We start from the raw sequence: 21,988 nt of genomic DNA on the forward strand, positions 1-21,988 counted from the left end.
TTTCAGGTTCCCTATCCTCAGCTGCCCAAGGAACTAACTGGGGACATTGCCCTGGGCACCTGGGAGCCACTCTAGGTTCATGTCTCTTACCAACCCTAAGGTGGTTCCCTTAATTAAGTTATGTGATTCCCTGCTCCTCTGTCCAACCTTGTTTTATCCCCAATCACCCCGTTTCCCCAAGTTTCCCCCATTCTCCCCTTCTCACTTTGGAAATAGAAAACACTATCCTGAGTGAGGTAACCCAGACCCAAAAAGAGGATCATGGGATGTACTCACTCATAATTGGTTTCTAGCCATAAATAAAGGTCACTGAGTCTATAATTTGTGATCCTAAAGAAGCTAAATAAGAAGGTGAACCCAAAGAAAAACATATAGTTATTATCCCTGCTATGGGAAATAGATAAGATTGCTGGGCAAAAATTGGGATCTTGGGAGTGGGGTGGGATGGGGTTAAGGGTTATGAAATTTTTTAAAAAATAATATTTAGTTCATTTGGATATATACACAAAAGTGATATTGCTGGGTCTTAAGGAAGGTTGTTTCCTATTTTCTGAGAAATCGCCATACAGATATCCAAAGGGGCTGTACCAGCTTGCACTCCCACCAGCAATACAGGAGTGTTCCCTTTACCCCACACTAAATTCGGCCTAAGTTGTCATCAGTTTTTGATCTTGGTCATTCTTACATGTGTAAGATGGAATCTCAAAGTTGTTTTGATTTGCATTTTTCTGATGACTACAGACGTTGAGAATTCAGCTTATCTTATCAGAAAGCTAACCAGTGATATTTTTTAAGAACTATCCAACATACTTTAAATGAAGAGGCAATTTAGGATAGCCACTAATTCCTTAATTTGTCATTATTTAAATCTATTGCATTTTTACTGGATTTTGTTAAAGGAAAGGCAGTTAAGATTATTCATTTATATAATATTCATTTATATTAAATTACAATTAAGAAGACTATTGGATTTTCTTATTATGGAAGAGATAACCTTTGCTGTAATACAATAAATACATCTGTACTAAATTCAACTAATCAACTTTTCTATATATTTTTTGAATCACTTTAGCTACTAAATATGTGACCTGAATTCACAAAATGCTATCATACCTCACAAAAAAACACATAGGCACTTATGATAAATATTAAAAAAACTGAGCTGAGAAACTATGTTTAAAATAATATTTTACAAAAGCTTAAGTGAGGTTACATATGCAATACTGTAGTATAGTTTTCATTTTAATAACTGTTTCAGGAAAATTATTTACTGTTGCTCTTCTAAAATGTTTTTAGACAGTATTAAATTTGCTATCATATATTGACATATGAATATTTTATTCTCATGAAAATTACTCAGATTATCCTTTGGCACACTGGAAATGAAATCTTCCATTTTATTTTGTGTTAGAGTCTTGTGATAGGCCTATATTTGAGAATGCTGGAACTCAAAGTAATAGCACATGGTTTAAACTCAATGACAAATTAGACTATGAATGCCGTGTTGGGTATGAAAACAGACATAAAGATACCAAAGGCTCCATAATATGTAATTTTGATGGATGGTCTGATAAACCCTCATGCTATGGTGAGTACTATTTTCTATTGAATTTTAAAAAATAAAACTAAATATTTATTTGCTAGTTTAAAATAAATTTCCTAGAATTTTCCTTCCTGTTTAATGTAACCTGTGAGAAACGAAAAAAGAAGGCCAAAGGTGATCATATCTGCTTTTACTATTTCATCACATTCATCTTGTGTGCACATGCATGCATGTGTGTGTCTATGGAGGTGTGGACACTGAATAAAAGAAGGAGGACATGATTGCTCTTAGGTATGGGTGGAGGAGAAGGTTTATTGTAGATGTGAGGGAGACCATAGCCAGGGGTGTTATAAAAGGATCCAGTATGCGCTAGGCAGTGAGAGTTGTAAGAGAGCAAGACCAGAAAAGAAGAAAAAGGGAGCAAGGGTTCTACCTGGAAACCCAGAGACAAAGAGACAGCATAGCCAAAATGGCTGGGTTATATATGAAAGAGAACCTGGGACATAAGCAGTGAATCCTAGGGTCTGGAGAGGATGGGGGTAAGGGGTGTGGGGAGAAGCACTGAGAGGAGCAAGGGAAACTGGGCAGCATCTGCTTTGATATGTTAAATAGGCACCTCAGATAGGCATTCATCCTGAGTTTGAGAACTAACATGTACCACATTGCATATGTAGATGCCAGAGAGCCTGTGATAGGTATCTCCCTCTCTTCATCTTGGACTACCAGGGATTGAAACTAGGTCAACAGATTTGGATGCCAGCATTAACTCTGACTGAAACATTTCACCGCTCTGATAATCTCTTTTAAAATAATACTTTTTTCAGGTGTAGATGCCACATGCTTGTGATTCCAGCATTTAAGAGCCAGGCACAGGAGGGTTTACATTTGAGGACATATTGGGATACATAATGAGTCTGTTTCCAAAAAAAAGAAAACTAACAAACAAAATGGATTAAGGATTCCTTTGTATGACCTGTGTATATCACATATCTCTGATTAAAATATAATTGATTTATTATCATAAATGCAAGCTTTTAATAATTTAAACTAAGTCTCAGTTACCAAAATTGTGATTTGAAATATGAAAGAAAGTCATGCAACCATGAACAGTGTGATGGAGGAGGAGACAGGATAATTGGAAGAGTAAAAATTAAAAGGATAGTAACAGAAACCGTGAAACCAGATTTGCAGCTCAAGGGTCCTCTGAAACAGAAGTCATTAAGGATGTTTTTGCCTGGCAGGGTGGTGCACACCCTTAATTTTAGCACTTAGGAGTTAGAAGTATGAGTGTTTTGATTTCCACACCAGTCTAGGAGAAGGTCTAACCACCCTGAGCATTGCATCCAAGGCTTTGCCAGGTCTTGCCCTTCTCACCCATTCCCTCTGCCTGGCTAAAAACCATTAGATTATATTCTTAACTAGCTACCAAGGACGATTACCTCATTTGGCCACATCCTCCTCCTAAGGCTGACTACCAAGTTCCATTATCAAAGTATTGAAGTTCAGGCATCAAAAGCCCTCTTTGGCTAAGAGAAGCAAGTGACCCTGCCTTTGCCTCTCCCTACCCCCAAACATCAAACTAAACAAATAGTGCTCATTAATTTCTCTCTAATTATAAGCAGTTCAATATTATAAAATCGGGACTTTCTATAATACAATGCAATTCTAACATAGAATGCATAGGCAGGGCTATTAATTGAGTTGAAAAATACTAGGCTGGACATAGCCTAAAGGCCAGTCCTAGAATAACAAATATAGCAGGGCGGTGTTTGTGCACACTTTTAATCACTGCATTGGGGAGGTAGAGTCAGGTGGATCTTTGTGAGTCCCAGGCCTGGTCTACAAGAGCTAGTTTTAGGACAGGCTCCAAAATTACAACAGACTCCAAAACTACAGGGAAACCTTGTCTTGAAAACCAGGGAAAAAAAAGAATTACAAATATAAATTGTAAAAAAGGGAGAGGGTGTATTTTTCACTTTAAGATAGAGTATTATGGTATGCTAATAAGATAATTTCTATAAATAAGGTGAAACACATAAACAGGCACAGATAAAAAGAACATCTTTAAATTATTGTAATTGTAGAATAGAATAATTGTGGTAAGTCTTGTTCTGAACAATTTTTCCCAGTTAATCTAAAACTCGATATTAAAAGAAAGGAATTATTTGGGGAGGGTTCCCAAAGGTTTTTTTCTTATACACTTAGCATGTGCCATTCATCTGAGATCCATCTCTATCCACATTGTAAGTATTTTTTTAACTATGATTAACCATACCTATTAAGTATTTTTAATACTAGTTTCAAACCATGACTTTCAAATCTGTTGCTGATGATGTACTAACAGTTAATTTTTAAAGGTAAGAATTATCTTTTATATATCATCCTAATTTTAAAATTGTGATTTTTAATTTATAAATTAGCAAAAACAGAAATATCAAGGATGAAAAATATTTTTCTAGTTGTTTTTGTAACAATGCCAAATATTGAAGAAAAATTTTATTTTAATACTGCAAGTTATACATTCCTAATTTGAGTCAGAATAATTAACAGTTAACTATGAACAAGAACTGGAAGTATAACAAAGTAGTTTAGAGTAATATAAGTGTTTTGCAAATGTCTTTTACTTTTTTAAATATATTAGTTATATTTTCCTAACATCAAATACATCAGAATTGATTTTATGTGTTATATTTTCTCAATTACATCAAACTGAAAAATTTTAATATGTGATTTAGATATTGTATAGCATTAATTTCAAATATGAGAGAATACTTTATGTTGTGAAAATAAGAAAATTGTGACTTTAGCATTAATAACTCCCTACAGAAAATCAGATCAGTAAAAATAAGTTGATTTTATTAATTAATTTTACAACTAGTATATTGCACCTTACATTTCTTGGAGACTTCCATATAGAGTTGAGTGCTATATAAATGCTAATATGCAACACTTTCAGTAAGGAAGAGGGTTACTGATGTTTCCTTGTGACTATACATGAGAAAGATAAACTTACTTAAAAGTAATTAATTTTATATTATAATTATCTTACTTTAAAGAAAGAGAATGTAGCATTCCCTTACTAGATCCAAACTTAATCGTCGATCCCAAGAAGGAAAAATATAAAGTTGGAGATTTGCTGAAATTTTCTTGCCGACCAGGACACAGAGTTGGACCAGATTCAGTGCAATGCTACTACTTTGGATGGTCTCCTAGTTTTCCAACATGTAAAGGTTAGCATCTGTTTTACATTTGGTAAATGAAAATCAGAGGTTTAGTTTTTTTCTCCTAATATCTACCAGTCTTACATTGTATCTACAATCTTTAGCATATTCATAGACAACAATGATCAAGTTGTGTGTTGTGTGACTAATACACAGTCAGTTATTTACATGGTTAGTCCCAGGCTAACTTAAAATTTGTTACCAATATGTTTAAACATGTAGACATGATAGCTTAGAGTACAAAGATATCTCTCATTTTGACTGTATTTCCATTAATACTGGACTTTTTACAGAATAAGCATATCTTCATTAGAGAATGTCTAAACTGTATCACAACAGATTTTGTTTAATTCAATATCATTTATTCAAAAAATAAAATGCATTAGTCAGATACCTTCTACAGTGTGAATATTTTTTACAAATGGATAACTGTATGTTAAATATATTGACTGAGAAGAATCACTATAATTGTCAAAAACTACAATTGCTGACTCGTTTTCATGCACTTTCAAGGTATCAGGTTTACCAAAAATTGTACCATTTTAATATGCTTCAATGCTATTCAATAGACATGTTAAAACAGTGAAATGTGAACCTAGCATTTATAAAATTGATTTAATAAAATGTTATAAAAAGTGATATGGTGAATAAATTCTTAGAAGATTTTTTCATTAACTAGATTTTTAAATGGCAAGATGGACATTTTTATTTAGATGTATACAATATTCTGCAATAGATCAAGTGAGATCATGTGATCAACCTCCTGAACTTCTCAATGGGGAATTGACGGGAACAAAAAAAGAACAGTACAGCCATGGTGAAGTGGTGGAATATAATTGCAAGCCTAGATTTCTACTGAAGGGACCCAATAAAATCCAGTGTGTTGATGGAAAGTGGACAACCTTGCCGATATGTGTTGGTAATTAAAGTGTTAATATTTAAACACTACTTTGTGTCTTATGTGCTGTTTTAATCATAAATACATGTTTGTGAAACAACTACAGAGGATGCAAGAACATGTGAAGACGTTCCTGAACTTGAGCACGGCTCTGTAAAATTTCCTATGCCCTCCTACCGCCATGGAGATTCAGTGGAGTTCACCTGCTTGGAAACATTCACAATGATTGGAAGTGGGTCAGTTTCATGCATTAGTGGAAGGTGGACCCAGCTTCCTCAATGTATTGGTAAGTCTTTATGCCTTAAATTTAGACTTCATAAGTCTCATGTTTTCATTGCAGAGATATTTGCTACTATATACTTCTGAAGTTAGTATTCTTTTTGAAAATATCTAGTCTCAAACAATATGAATCCAAAATTTTATTTTTTATTATTTGGTGTATGTGTCCAAATGGTCAAGAAGATAATGCCAAAGAAATGTGGATTGTCCTTAGAAAGGTCATGTTCTCCATACCCAGAAGCCCTACCAACTCCATAACAGTTTTTCACATAAATCAGTGCCTCTACTGTTTATTAATCCTTAATCTTTTGGTAAATAAATGAACTTTGTAAAATCACTTTCTTCAAAATATTCCTCATTTCTTTAAAACTAACAAAAATTTTATATGGAAGAAAATCAGACATAACATCAGGCCTGAAAACTCAATTCTGCATTTTTTTTACAAGCTTCTGACAGACGTCAGAGATTCTGTTCTGATGGCTGCTCCACCTACAGTCACCTTCATATGAGCCTCTCCATTTATCACAAGCTGCACTACAACATTAACCATACAGTACAAACTTTTTCTACCTGACACATTCTTAGGATTCTTCATATGTTTTGCTTTCTCTTGATGAATAAGAGAATCTTTCGGAAACAAATCCATCACACAATCACCATGCTCTCTAGATTATGGGTCTCTCCCCACTTACCTTTATAGAACATCAGGTTTTCTTTTCCTGTGAGGTAATCTTAAGGATGGGAATAATTCTTGAGGCTCTTGAGTGCATGAAATGCAATGATCATTATTACTTTTATTTGTTCTATCCTTTCTCTCTCTCTCTCTCTCTCTCTCTCTCTCTCTCTCTCTCTCTCTCTCTCTCTCCATTTCCAACTATGAACAAATGTTATGTATGACCTATACTGAAATTTTGTCAAATTCAAAAAGAACTCTCATCCTCACTGAGTAGTTAAAATATCTAACATAAGTTCTCTATATAGTTCTTACTTAACTCAAAACACAACCAAACAGATTTATTATTACGACATAATATTGTTATATTATAGGATAGTCTAGCACATGTAACAACCTCTTAAAAATTCTTATAAAGGGACTATAAAGAACATACATGGTGACTACAAGTTCCCAATTTCTTATACCAATTCTCTCACTAAGAAAACTTTTTTAAATAGTTGATTTTACAAATGTACCTTAGATATTCTTTTCTTTTATCACATCTATCAAAAAGGGCATTTAAAGTAGAACCTTCTCCCACCAGCAATGCAGGATTGTTCCCCCCACATCCTCTCCGGCATAAGTTGTCATCAGTGTTTTCGATCCTGGTCATTCTTACAGGTGTAAGATAAAATCTCACAGTTGTTTTGATTTGCATTTCTCTGATGGCTAAGGATGTTGAGAACTTCTTAAGCATCTTTCAGTGATTTTAGATTCCTCTGTTGAAAGTTCTCTGTTTAGGCCTGTACTCCATTTTTTATTGGAGTATAAATAATAGTTTCATAACTATTTTTAATTATTATATAGAAGCTAGCTCACTTCTTGTCTTTATTTTTTATGGAAATATTTTTCTGTAGCAACAGATCGACTGGAGAAGTGTAAAGCACCAAGGTTAAGTGCACTAGGGGCAAAACTCCCTGAGAAGAATGAATTTAATCACAACTTTAGCATAAGTTACAAATGTAGAGGAAAGCAGGAGTACAAACACTCAGTCTGCATCAATGGAAGATGGGATCCAGAGCCAACCTGTACAAGTAAGCATCTTTGCATTGTCTTCCTATGACTGGTATAGTCTTTTATCACCTGTAATAGTAGTAGCTCTGAGTTCTTAAAACAATGTAAGTTTTAAGTGCTTTATATGTGAATCCTGTATTTTTGCCATTCCCAATTCTCCATCTTCCTACTCAAACTGGTTTATATAATTGAACCTGATGAAACCATCTAGTGCTTCTTCATTGTGTATGTGTTTAGGAAGAAGTGCTTAGTATTGGATTATTTTTTGGCTCACTTCTCTGTGGAGAAGTTGATTACTCCTCTCTATATGCCCATTTAATTACCCGTGGCTCTTTGTCTAGGAGAAGAGCCTTGTAATATTTTTCTCTATCCATGTTGACATGTCAACTGGTATTGTCATCATGCAAGTCTTGTTTAGGTGACCATTCTTTTGAGATTTTATGGGTTAAAATACCCTTTCATGTATGAAGACGCTGTCTCTTAGACAATACTTAGAAAAATACTTTTTAAAAAGATGATTTAGCAATTACTGTATTAAGTCTATTATTGACAGGTAATATAAAACACTCAAGCAAATTTGATGAAAATGAATTCACCTCTGTGTCATAATGATTTCTTACTCTTAGATTCCCTTTACTTCTAATTTTTTCATCACAACAAAAGTGCTATGGCATTCGTAGGTCTGTGTTTAATCATTATGCATTTCTGTATGAGTGTACATAGTAGCGATCTAATAATCCAATCATTCTTGTAATTGATCTGTTTTGTAGAAAACTGACTCATTTGACACCTCCAAATTTATGTAAATAGCAAAGATTTCATTTGACCATTTCTGCTTCCCTATATGTATTTGTCAGTGTCACTTTGAATGCCGTACATCACTTGGTATTTTATAACATTTCTGAAAATTTTTCAAGGAAATTAATTCCATGTGATTCAAAAATCAACCCATTATGTACATTTTCATGAAATGCGTGTGCTGATTTGTACTCCACCCTGGTTTAATCATGTCTGATATAATTTTGATTACTGTGTGAAGTAAGGTGATAATTATTTTTCTTTCCCACATGGCTATCTAAGTGTTCAAAGAATGTGGGAAAATGTATTAATGATGGAAGTGTTAATTTATTTCTGATAGTTTCATTCCACTTAAGAAGCAGAAAAAATGATTATTAACAACAACTAATAAAGCACACTTTCTTGTTATGAATTTGAACGATGAATATGAGGTATCTTGATTTTATAGTTACTTAGACAAAACTTTTCATAAGTATAAAATAATGATTACACTGTCATAATTAATATTTAAAAATTATTGCTTTAATAATTTAACATGCTATCATTTGTCAAAAACTCTGATTTTGAATATTTTTTAGGAGTAGAGAAAAAATCCTGCCCTCCTCCACCACAGATTCCAAATGCCCAAGTTATGGAAACCACAGTGAAATACTGGGAGGGAGAAAAAGTTTCTATTATTTGTCAAGACAATTACTTAACACAGGACACAGAAGAGATGGTGTGCAGAGATGGAAGGTGGCAATCATTACCACACTGTGTTGGTCAGTAGTGATGACTTATTTTAAAACATTGTTTCTTTGAATACTGAAGAGAAATCAAGTGAAGGGGGAGGGTAGTGAAGAACAAGAGCTTAACATGTATACCGTGAAGACATGACCCAAAGTTTGTCTATATATACCAATGTAAAGTTTTATCTATGCTTCACTATTTTATTTCTTTTCTTCATATAGTGAAAATCCCATGTTCTCGGCCCCCTGAAATAGACCATGGATCTATTAAATTACCCAGATCATCAGAAGAAAGGAGAGGCACAGCTGTGTCCAGAAGTTATGAACACGGCACTACACTCAGCTATGTTTGTGATGATGGATTTAGGTTGGCTGAGGAGCATGGGGTAACCTGCCACATGGGGAAGTGGAGTGCTCCACCTCATTGTGTTGGTGAGAAGAGCATGAAAATTTAATTCTGGTTTTAGAAGAACTCTTTACCAATAATCTACTCTCATTAAAAACAGAAGAAAGAATAAATTTCTGTTTGCATAATTCGATCTATCCTGCTTTTGTTAATTGTCTTGACTGTTTTGAAATCTACTTTTACTCTTGTATTTCTCCTTTTAAATATGATGCGTAGTCTACTGACTTCAACTCCTCATGTGAGTTGTACTGCTTAATTTGTCACCAGGCATTAAACTCCTCAGTGTCTCCCGTTTACAGTAAATGCTATATTTCCTGAGTTTTTTATTTTCATTCCTTTTGCCACTCATGGTTTGTCAGATATTTTTATGTTAAGTTCTTGCTCAGTATTGAATATGTAACAGATTCAAAGAAAAAGAAAGTGGACTTCGGACACACTGTCCACCTCTTCTGTGATGGTACATCTTCCTTGTTCACATTTCCCTGTAGTACTACTACACATAGAACTGAAAAATAATATACCAGTTAGTTTCTGAAATAGTACAATGTGGAATCATTTCACTACGTTTCTCTTATTGTGTTAATTTTAGGACTTCCTTGCGGACCTCCACCTTCAGTCCATCATGGTATCGTGTCTCATGAACTAGACAGTTACCAACATGGAGAAGAGGTGACATACAGTTGTTCTGAAGGTTTTGGAATTGATGGACCAGCATTTATTAAATGTGTAGGAGGAAAGTGGTCCCAGCCACCAGCTTGCATAAGTATAACTTTATTTCATTCATTTCATAATATATTATCCAATTCAAGCTACATATGGTATAAATAAGAAACTAAGCTGTAGTTCTAACATATCAGAAGGGTTTGCTGGAATATTCTGGATGATGGCAGTTAAACACAGAACTAGTAAAACACAGTTTAATAGTTTGAGCCTGATTACTTTATTTCCACTTCATGCATCCTGAGCAATCAGCATCCTCAGAATTCTAGAAAACAATGACTCTATTCAAAAGGCCTATCACTACAGTGATAGTTTTAACAACAATACTACTACAACCGCAAATGCTCTAAAAAATTGAAATAGTAATTATAATTAATTTACCTTTGATGAAGCGAAAAAGTGGAAAAATATCAGAGGGGTGGAAAGTATGAGAGATAAAATTGAATGCATAATAAAAATACCTCAAGAATTATAACTATCAGTATTCTGTATCCAGTGTCATTCCCTCCTCATTTATTTTCATAAAGATGGAACAATTCAGTGTAACTAATCAAAATGGGAAAACTACAGTATTTATTGTTCTCAATGAACCTTACTATTGTTTCATATATTGTATATTCTACAATGTCCTGAAAACAAACCTGCTATATTCTTTTTTTTTTCCAGAAACTGATTGTGACATTTTACCCAGGTTTGAAAATGCCGTACTCATAGAAAACGAAAAACAATCATATAGGTCAGGTGAACGAGTGATATTCAAATGTGCACCATCTTATCAAATGTATGGATCCAACATTGTGACATGTGTTAATCGCATGTGGATTGGAGAGCTGGTATGCAAAGGTAGCTTGAAGCACTTTCAACATGTATTTATTATAGCTTTAGAGGATTGATTAATAAGGTCTAGCAGAATTTAATGATGGACAAAGATTATCTCTTAAAACAAGCCAAAGTTTATTTATGTTTAAAATAAAATCATGAAATTGAAAACCCAATGGCTAAGCAAATGGAGAAATGGTCTGCAGAATGTTGTTCTGTGGCCATCATCATTGGTTTATGAATGTAATTAATACTGAGGAGCTCATCCAAAAGATCTTAAACAGAAAAACATCTAGAGGAGAGATCCTGAGTCCACTATAATGTTCCTCAGGGATTCTGGGAAAACTCAGTTTGGAAAATATAGCTATAAACTGTAAACATTTGTAAACGCGTTGTTAAAGAATAATCTTTCATTTGATATCGTCTATATATCTCATTTTCTCTTATTGTTGGGATATTAGAATATTTTATTTGATCATCTTTTCCTTATAACTTTGGTATTCTTGAAACAATGTTTTCCTCCTTATATTGAAAATAGATTTTTTCACATGTATATCCTTATTATGTTTTTTTTCCTCTACTTCTCCCAGTTCCTCTCTCCACCTCTTGTCCCATCTGAACACATACCCTTACTGTCTGTCATTAGAAAATAAAAGCTTTCTAAGGAATAATCAAATAACAAGACAAAAAATAAACACATCAGAATGGGACAAAATAGACTGTTTAAGGGAAAGGGGCTGAAGAAAAGACACAAGAAAGTGATTCAAAAATAAAGCTTCACTTATTTGCATGCTCAGGAATCATGCAAAAGTAGTAATGGGAACTGTATGTAAATGACTTGTAGGGTAAAAAGAGAGAAGGAAAAATATAAACAAAATAAAAATTAAAGCAAAATAAAAATAATATGAAATTTAAGAAAAAAAGAAAAATGAAAGACCTGATAGTACATTATGAGACAAGGAACTTACAAATAAGCCCTTGAGTTGTTTGATGCAGCCTACCCTTAAGAGTAGTTTGTTTTTCATTTGATACTTCCATGGAGAACTCTAGATTTTCATCTGCAAGTAGTTCTCAATTGGAGATTGCTTCTGGGCTAGGAATGTGTGCTTGTACCACATTCCTTTCTCCTTTCAGTTCTAGGACCCCATCTGGTGCATACTAGACCCTGTGTGTGCTCCTCAGTCTGTTAGTTTATATGCACATCAATCCTGTTGATTTAAACAGCCTTGTTTTGTGTCCTCTATCCCTTCTCATTCTTACACTCCTGTTCTGCATGGTTCCCTGAGTCATACAAGAAGGGATTTTATACCCCAATACAATGGAGGGGGGAGGCAAAAGACTGCCTTTTTGAGATACAAAAGACAACTACAACATTTGCTTGCTTCAATACTTGAGACATCAAACCATTAATTAATAAGAAAATCATTCTGTTTAGGCAGTGAATCCACCCCAATTGAATTCTCTGATCTTTGGTCAGGCCTACCTATTGGACCATCTTAACGTCCAAAACACCAAGTAACTACACACTAGATCAGTGTATGTAGCCACACTTGTCAACAATCTCTCTAACCTTCAGACAAAGTAGAAATAAGCTCACATTTTGGGGGCCTCTACAGTTTTTAAGTTTTCTTTTTATTTAACTGAATTTTTTTCTCATATAATACACCCAGACCACAGTTTCCCTCCCTCTACTCCTCCGAGATTCTCACTCTCCCCTGTACTCTAGATGCACTCCCCACCTTTTCCCTTCAGAAAGGAAAAGGCCTCCAAGACAATAACTTAACATGCCTAAACAATCTACAATAAGACAAGACAGACAGCTTCATAACTAGGCTGAACAAGGCAATCTGACAGGAGGGAAAGAGTTCCAAGAGTAGACAAAAATATTAGAGACACACTTGCTCCTACTGTTAGGAGTCCCTCAAAACAATATCAAGCTAAAAAAAACCATAGCATGTAGGCAGATTACCTGGTGTAGAGCCATACAGGCCAAGTGTTTTCTGCTTAAGTCTCTTTAAGCACATGTGAGCCGTGCTTAGTTGATTCAGAGGGTTATGTCCTCCTGGTTGTTGTGGTTTAAATAAAATGCTGCAGGTTTCCAAGTGGCTGCTACAGGCAGCGGGTCCCGAGACCACACTACAGGTTTCCTAAATGGAAAAGGCAGTGGGAGCATGTCTCAAGAGCAGACAGTTCCAGGCAAGGATGGCGCAATTCCCCAAGTGGCTGCAGTGGGCCACAAGGGGCAGCCAGTGCCAGGTAGGGAGCAGTGAGGTGGATGAAAGTCCCCAATGGGGCAGCCAGTCCCATGAGGAGTGGCAGACAGATGGTTACACCAGGAAACCATGCCCCAGGTCTCCAAAGGCAGCTGGTCCCTGGTAGGGAGTCTCCCAGAGGGTGAGAGACAAAGACACGGATAGACATGCCATGCAGAGTGAGGTTGGATATTTATTTAGTGGGTTATAGAGGGGGAATGGGAGAAGGGGGGAAGAACAGAGAGAGAAGCAGAGAGGGGGGAATAGAGGGAAGAAAGAGAGAAAGAGAGAGAGAAACTGAGGGGTGGAAGGAGAGAAGTGGAGAGAAGGGAGAGACAGAGCTGCCTCTTGATGGAAGAGATGGAAAAGAAGGGACTACTCAGGGTGAAAGTTGAAGATCAGCTTGCCTCGGCAGACAGGGGAGAGAGTAGGCCTGGATTCTCTCTCTCTCTCTCTCTTTTACCTTTTTTAAAAAATGATTTTTATTGAGCTCTACACTTTTCTCTGCTTCCCTTCCTGTTGAAATAAGAGTGGCGGGGCTGCGTCCCCAGCACCCCAGCCGCCTGCTAGCTCATGCCCGAAATAACAACACACAAATTGTATCCTTTTAAACACTGCTTGCCCATTATATCTAGCCTCTTCTCAGCTAACTCTCGCACCTGGACTAGCCCATTTCTAATAATGTGTGTAAGCACCCCAAGGTGCGCTTACCAGGAAGATTCTAGCCCATGTCCATCCTGGGTCGGATCTGCCTGGGAGAGCGAAGCAGGGCCTCTGCTCCAGAGAGCACAGCTGTCCGGTCTGAGCTCACTTCTTCTTCCTCCCAGCATTCCATTCTGTTTACTCCTCCCATCTTCCTCCTGTTTACTCCTCCCACCTATGTTTTAACCTATCAGGGCAAGCAGTTTCTTTATTTAATTAACCAATGAAATCAACAGATTGATATATGACACTCCCACATCACCTCCCTGCCTGTCACCTCCCTACTTCAACCCTCCCCCAATGTCCCCTTGCTCCCAATTTACTCAGGAGATCTTGTCTTTTTCTACTTCCCATATATATTAGATCTATGTCACTCTTAGTGTCATTATTGTTGTCTATATTCTTTGGGATTTTGGTTTGTAGGCTGGATTTCTTTGTTTTATGTTTAAAAACCACCTATGAGTGAGTACATGTGATAATTGTCTTTCTGTATCTTGGTAACCTCACTCAAAATAATGTTTTATAGCTCCATCCATTTTCCTGAAAATTTCAAGATGTCATTATTTTTTTCTGCTGTATAGTACTCCATTGTATAAATGTACCACATTTTCCTTAGCCATTCTTCAGTCAAGGGGAATGTAAGTCGTTTCCAGGTGCTAGCTATGACAAACAATGCTGCTATGAACATAGTTGAGCACATGTCCTTGTGGTAAGATTGAGCATCCTTTGGATATATACTTAAAAGTGGTATTACTGGGTCTTTGATGAAGGTTGTTTCCTAATTTTCTGAGAAATTGCCACACTGACATCCATGGGGGTTGTACCAACTTGCATTCCCACCAGCAATGTAGAAGTGTTCCCACAACCTCTCCAGCATAAGTTGTCATCAGTGTTTTTGATGTTGGCCATTCTTACAGGCCAGGTGTAAGATAGAATCTCAGAGTTGTTTTGATTTGCATTTCTCTGATGATTAAGGATGTTAAACTTTTCCTGAAGTGTCTTTCAGCCATTTTAGATTCCTCTGCTGAGAATTCTCTGTTTAGGTTTGAACTCCATTTTTTTCTGTTGGAGTGTTTGGTTGGTCTGGTTCAAGGCCTCTGGCTTCTGCAACACTATTGATACTGGGCCTCCTCTTAGACATTTTGTTGTTACCCTGTGTCATGGAGATCCTGCAGCTTTAGATCTTCAAGAATGGCTCCTTCATGTGCTCCAGCAGTTCATAGAATGGAGGTTGGGGTGGGCCGTCTCATAGTTATGGTTCTGGTCCTGGATGGTAGCTGGGTTGGTCAGCCAGCCAACTCCTCTTCCTCATTACCAAAAAGAACTCTCCAACACTGCCCAGCTAGCTCACCCAAGTCAACAAACAGCAAGAGATGGGGCAAGTTCTCCTCTCCCTCCCTCAAGGCATGTTCACTTTACTCATTCCACTGGGCAAACTCTGCTTACTGTGCTGCCCAGGTGAGGAGCAGAGGCCACTCTCCCAGATACAGTAGCCTGACCTCTCAGGGGCAAAGCCAAGGTTTTTTTTCTACTCCCAAGACCCAAGGGCCAGCTTTGATGTCTGTCACATATGATAAGGAGTGAGAGACTATGGATTTCCTTTTTTCTTACATGTTGATTTAAAAATATGGGACTTTTATGAGTATATGCCAAGACTTAACTTTATGAGTACAGAAATTTCCCAAATTACTTCAATTAGTCATTTAGTATTAAATGTGAACTATATATTTTTGATGCAAAAATTTACATCATATCTATAAACAAACTTTAACTGCCTAGTCCACTGCTCAGATTCTATTTCAGATTATTCGCATTTGAAATAATTACTAGTATGTTTGATATATCTGTTCTTTTGTTAATTTGTGTATGCTTCCTCAATTCATCAGTCTTATTTCCTTTTTCCTTTTCCTTTGAAGAATATTTCTCAATATTTTTTGGCAAGCATCTTTTATTGGTTTTTAGTACACAATTTGAGTATGCTATCTCTGTCTCCTAACTGTTGTAGGAGTGTAGGAGGCTGCATGTTTGTTTCCTGACTGCCCGGTAGCTCAGCCACAAAATAATCACACAAAATATATTATTTAAATCACTGCTTGGCCCATTAGTTCTAACTTCTTATTAGCTAACTCTTATATATTAATTTAACCCATTTCTATTAATCTATGTATTGCCCCTTGGCAGTGATTTACCTACTAAAATTCCAGCATCTGTCTCCAGTGGGGCTACACGACTTCTCACTGACTATGTCTCCTTTCTCCCAGCATTCAGTTTAGTTTTCCCTGCCTACCTAAGTTCTGACCTATCAACAGGACAAGGCTGTTTCTTTATTAACCAATGGAATTCACATCATACAGAGGGAAACCCAACATCACCTTGTTACTAAAGTCACCCTAGGTATTTGTGTGTGAGTGTGTGAGTATGTGTGTGTGTGTGTGTTTGTCATTCTTTACTAATGCTGGCATTTTATACTTCAATGGAATCTGGAAACTGCACTTAACCTTAGAATTGATTTATTGTTCCCACTTGCCATGTTTTACTTAAAGATTCCTGCTACATATACTGAACACCATTCTCAAATGCTAGTTTTCCCCTCAGACATAAACATAATTTAATGGGCAGAAAGATCATTTAGTATATAACCCTCATTTTACCAGTTACTTTTAATCTAAAGTCTTAATTTTTATTTTTATTTCTCCAATGAATTCAGGTAGTTAGTATTTCTGAGGAACTCTCTGTCCGAGATAAATCATTTTTATCTTGTTTTATCTGATAATGTCTTCCTTGAAAAGGCTAGTACCACTGGGGAAAGATTTCGAGGCTGACTCTCATTTTCTTTCATCTCCTATGGCCTCCATGGTGGTAGAGTGGAAGTCACTTTCTTTGAATTTTCATCCAGTGTGGATAATGATAACTTCATACAACCTTTTAAAAAAATATTTTCTTTAAGCAGTTTCAATGCATGTGTCTGCATGAGCTTCATAACTTTTTCTGTTTGAGTTTACTCAGCTCTTAAACATGCATAATTATGCCTTATACCCAACTTTTTCAATTTTCCTTCATGGTATAATATTTTCATTAGATCTTGAACATTTTATTTTTCTTGTAAACAGCATTGGAGTTAAGTTCTGTTTCATGATGTTCCTGTTGAAATCTTATGCAACAGATTGTGCAACCAGTACTTGATTTCAGTCTTTTCCTGTGATCTCATCAGGACAATCAGATACCCAAAAGAAAAACAAATGATGTACAATATTGTACAGCTAGTTGCACCGTGAATTTCTTAAATAGAATTCTCAGTCTTCCCTCTTCCTATATTGTTTACTAAATAGATTGTAGCCTAGAATACCTGCTGTTCCTAGCAAAAGTATAACCTATAGATACCAATAAATATTTTTCCCCTTTAGGAAACCAGAAAGCCTAATTAGCCTTCTGTAGCTTTATAAGTTTTAATGTCTTGCTTATAAATGTGTGTTTCTGCAAAAATTATGATGAAGATTGGGAATATGTAAGGCAATAAATACTCCAGTGTCTTAAAAACAAAGAAACACTGACTGTCTACATTAGCATTTGTATGTTCAGAAGTTGTTAAGATATTTACTAGCACTGGAAGGCTTCAGAGCAGACATGCTCACTCCAGTTCAATAAGTACTATAGATGAGAAGAAAGAAAAAACTTGTAACTGTTTATTTAATTGAAATTTTGTAAAGTACTCATTTCTGTAGCCAGAAATTACTGAAATCTCTTTTAGCACTGTACTTTCATTACTTCTGATTAACCCTTTATTTTGATTTGATGTCTCAAACATTGAAATGCTGTGTTTTTAGATTCAACAGGGAAATGTGGGCCGCCTCCACCTATTGACAATGGGGACATTATCTCCTTCCCTTTACCAGTATATGAACCATCATCATCAGTTGAATATCAGTGTCAGTTCTTGTACCAACTGCAAGGCAACAAGAAAATAACATGTAGAGATGGAGAGTGGTCTGAGCCACCAAAATGTTTACGTAAGTATATCTTTCTCAGATCATAGGAGATTCATTTTCATGACATGGATTTTTTTTGTTAATAAAGAATATTTGCAGATTAAAAGCAATGATTTTGCTTAGTGTTTCACTGCCAAATATCAGACAAATATGGGGAAAACAAGATTACTAGATTCATTTTATATAAAAATGAAGTGAAATTTTATTTGTCAACTATTTGACTTTCACTTCAATTTTGATAATCATAATCAAAGGAAGTCAGGACAGGAACTCAAACAGGGCAGGATTCTGGACTCAGGAACTGATGAAGAAGCCATGGAGGAGTTTTGTTTATGGACATGTTTTTCATGATTTCCTAAACCTGCTCTCATATAGAATCCAGGACTACCAGTCTAGGGATGGCACCACCTACCATGACCTGGTTCCTCTCCCATTGATTACTAATTGAGAAAAGGACTTACAGGTGGATTTCATGGAGGCATTTTCTCAACTGACACTCCTTCTCTAATGAGTCTAGCTTGTATCAAGTGTCATATACACATACAAAACCATTCAGTACAGAGGCCATTCTTATTCAAATCACCATGCCTGTATATACCTTGCAGTTATTAAATTTCAGCACCTCATGTAACCTCTTCTTCCCTTAGATAGATCATGTAACTTGTATTAACCACTTTCAGGTATTCAAGAGGAATTTTATTTTTTCTTTCCACCATGTGAGAAAGAAAACAAAGGATTTGTATTCTTGTGTTGGGATCATTTCAATTAATGTCCCTCACTGTCCTTTTCTAACTAAATAATAAAAATTACCTATAATGTCTGAGCAACATTTCATATAAAAATATACCACTTTTATTATAAATTTATTAATTGTTGGTCACCCAAACAGTTTTTCCTTCTTAGCCACCATGATGTAGCAATGTGCATTAAAAGTATACTTGCAGGCTGGGTAAGTTGGTTTCATTTGCTCTGGGTACCAAAAGAGGGATACAGGAATAGTATTTCTATATTTTTTTATGAAATCTCTATAATTATAGTAACTGCACAAACTCATGTTTCCGCCAACATCTTTCCAGTTTCTTTTCCACTACACTCACAAGCATTTGTAAATTTTAGGGTTCTGGAATACCATTCAAGTTGGGTGGCACTAAAGCTATGCTTGTCAGTGAAATGATAGCTAATGATTTTAATCAACTTTTTCCCCCTCACTAACATGTATATTCATTCTTTTGATGTCTGTTCATATTATTCAGATGTGAGTGGCTCACTTTTCTTTTTAACAGTATTTTCAATTATGTATTTATTCTTGACGTATGAAGCTCATTATACAACATATATAAACCCCTAACAATGAATAACTGACCATAGTTTTCTCCAAATATACTGGCTGTCATTCCTTAATTGTATTGATTATGTTTTCTGATAAACACAAGTATTTTATTGTGATATACTCTATTGGCCAAGGTTTGCTTTTGTGTCTTATGTTTTGAAATTCCAGTTAATTATTCACTGTCCAAAACCAGTGACGTCCTTCCTGTTGTTTTTATTGTATGCTCAGTGTTTCTGTTCGTATATTTGCCTTTGATCAACTTTGTGTCAATTAATCCCCAGAATAAGAGACAGGAATCAAATTTTAATCACATCCGTGCAGATATCAATTATCCTTGTATCATTTATTCAATATACTATCAATTCTCTAGCATATGTTTTAGAAACTCTTTTAATATCAATTTACTATAGATTCATACATCAAGTTTTCAAATCTTTTTTTCTCATTTTTTTAAATTTATTTATTTCTTTATTAATTAATTAAAGATTTCTGTCTCTTCCCCACCGCCGCCTCCCCTTTCCCACCCCCTCCCCCAATCAAGTCCCCCTCCCTCGTCAGCCCAAAGAGCAATCCAAACTGCGTAGGCTCCCACAAAACTAATAGGTGCAGTAGGATCAAAAACCCATTGCCATTGTTCTTGGGGTCTCAGTAGTCCTCATTGTCCGCTATGTTCAGCGAGTCCGGTTTTAACCCATGCTTTTTCAGACCCAGGCCAGCTGGCCTTGGTGAGTTCCCCATAGGACATCCCCATTGTCTCAGTGTGTGGGTGCCCCCCTCGCGGTCCTGAGTTCCTTGCTCGTGCTCTCTCTCCTTGTGCTCCTGATTTGGACCTTGAGATTTCAGTCCGGTGCTCCAATGTGGGTCTCTGTCTCTGTCTCCTTTCATTGCCTGATGAAGGTTAATATTCAGGAGGATGCCTATATGATTTTCTTTGGGTTCTCCTTCTTATTTAGCTTCTCTAAGAACCCGAATGATAGGCTCAATGTCCTTTATTTATGGCTAGAAACCAAATATGAGTGAGTACATCCCATGTTCCTCTTTTTGGGTCTGGCTTACCTCACTCAGGATAGTGTTTTCTATTTCCATCCATTTGCCTGCAAACTTCAAGAAGTCCTTGTTTTTTACTGCTGAGTAGTACTCTAATATGTATATATTCCATACTTTCTTCATCCATTCTTCAATTGAAGGGCATCTAGGTTGTTTCCAGGTTCTGGCTATTACAAACAATGCTGCTATGAACATAGTAGAGCATATACTTTTGTTGTATGATAAGGCCTCTCTTGGGTATATTCCCAAGAGTGGTATTGCTGGGTCCATGGGTAGGTTGATCCCGAATTTCCTGAGAAACCTGCTCATCCCAGTGTTGTGGTGGTCTGGTTACTGACAGGTAACTGGTATACACTGAAATAAGGTACTATGATATAATCTCCAGATATTTTATCTTTGCTTAAGCTCCAGTTGTTTACTCATTCATTATTCTTCCATCTGAATTGATCCCCACCCCCATTTGTATTGTTATCGATCCCTTTGCCCTAAGTCTCCATTGCAAGCTGGTCAGTCTTAGGTCACAGTGGAGAACAGAGACTACAGTGTCAAGGGGCTAAGAGTTCTTTCTTAAGAGCAAAAAACTACTTGGGAGTCTGAGTCTTGGCCAGTTTGTTTATTGGGGTAACAGGCTCGTTTATATATAGCTTGAAGATTAAGGAACAAGCAAAACACACCTAGTTTGCATACAAAGATCAGATTGCAGGCAGGCAGGCATCTGTCTATAAGTTCAAATACCAAGAAGTTCCAATGCAGAGTAAAGAGAAGGGAGGGAACATGAAGAGGGAAAAGTGCAGCAAAAATAGCAAATACCTCAGTTTATCAGCTGGCTGGTTGTCAGCAAAATAACATATGTTGCTACCAGTTTTCTGGTGGGGAGTAAAAGATTTGCTTACTTTTAAAATGATGTGACCTTTTGCTCTCATGAAGTGGATCCAGATTTGTTTTTAACCCAAATCAGGAATTAACGCCTCACTCTTATAGTAAAATTTCAGAGAGATTTCAGGGTGCAGGCCCATGCCTCCAACTTGTTTGATTCTGGAAATCCACATATCTGTATAAAAAAAGCATTATTGGTATTTCATTTGCATTTTATAAAGTATGCTAATGGCATGGGAAACATGGACATTTTAGTATTAATATTTATTCTTATGACCCAATATGTAAAAAACACGTTTATAGAAATGGATGAGAAGTATAACAAAAAGTTTGAAGAATTGAGTAAATACGTACATGAGACCCTGGGAAACCAAGAGAAAATGAACAAACAGGTAATGGAAACAGTTCAAGAATTGAAAACTGAAATGGAAGCAAGGAAGAAAACACAAACTGAGGACCAGCTGGATATGGAAAATCTAGGTCAACGAGCAGAGCCTACAGAAACAAGCATAATCAATAGAATACAAGAAATAGAAGAAAGAATCTCAGATTCTGAAGACACCATAGAGAAAATAAACGCACTGATCAAAGAAAACAGCAAAGCCAACAAATTCTCATCACAAAACATTCAGGAAATATGGGACACAATAAAAA

General features: G+C 36.1%; 1 protein-coding gene across 5 annotated transcripts in view; it reads left to right on the forward strand.

The window, feature by feature from the left end:
* The window catches only part of LOC126507302 (complement factor H-like), a 325,893-nt gene that overhangs the window by 151,572 nt on the left and 152,333 nt on the right, over positions 1-21,988 (forward strand). For 4 of the 5 annotated variants that reach the window (XM_050151583.1, XM_050151582.1, XM_050151579.1 and 1 more), the window contains 8 exons: positions 5,501-5,683; positions 5,769-5,948; positions 7,514-7,690; positions 9,047-9,229; positions 9,419-9,628; positions 10,192-10,365; positions 10,989-11,165; positions 17,920-18,102. In XM_050151583.1, coding sequence (XP_050007540.1) covers positions 5,501-5,683; positions 5,769-5,948; positions 7,514-7,690; positions 9,047-9,229; positions 9,419-9,628; positions 10,192-10,365; positions 10,989-11,165; positions 17,920-18,102 — 1,467 coding nt within the window. Of the gene's footprint in view, positions 1-1,411; positions 1,589-4,599; positions 4,774-5,500; positions 5,684-5,768; positions 5,949-7,513; positions 7,691-9,046; positions 9,230-9,418; positions 9,629-10,191; positions 10,366-10,988; positions 11,166-17,919; positions 18,103-21,988 lie in introns of all 5 variants that reach the window. The other variant, XM_050151580.1, reaches the window with a different exon arrangement.

This window comes from Alexandromys fortis, unplaced genomic scaffold, assembly GCF_014885135.2.
Source record: "Alexandromys fortis isolate MF-2015 unplaced genomic scaffold, M_Fortis_MF-2015_v1.1 scaffold_71, whole genome shotgun sequence".
NCBI lineage: Eukaryota > Metazoa > Chordata > Mammalia > Rodentia > Cricetidae > Alexandromys > Alexandromys fortis.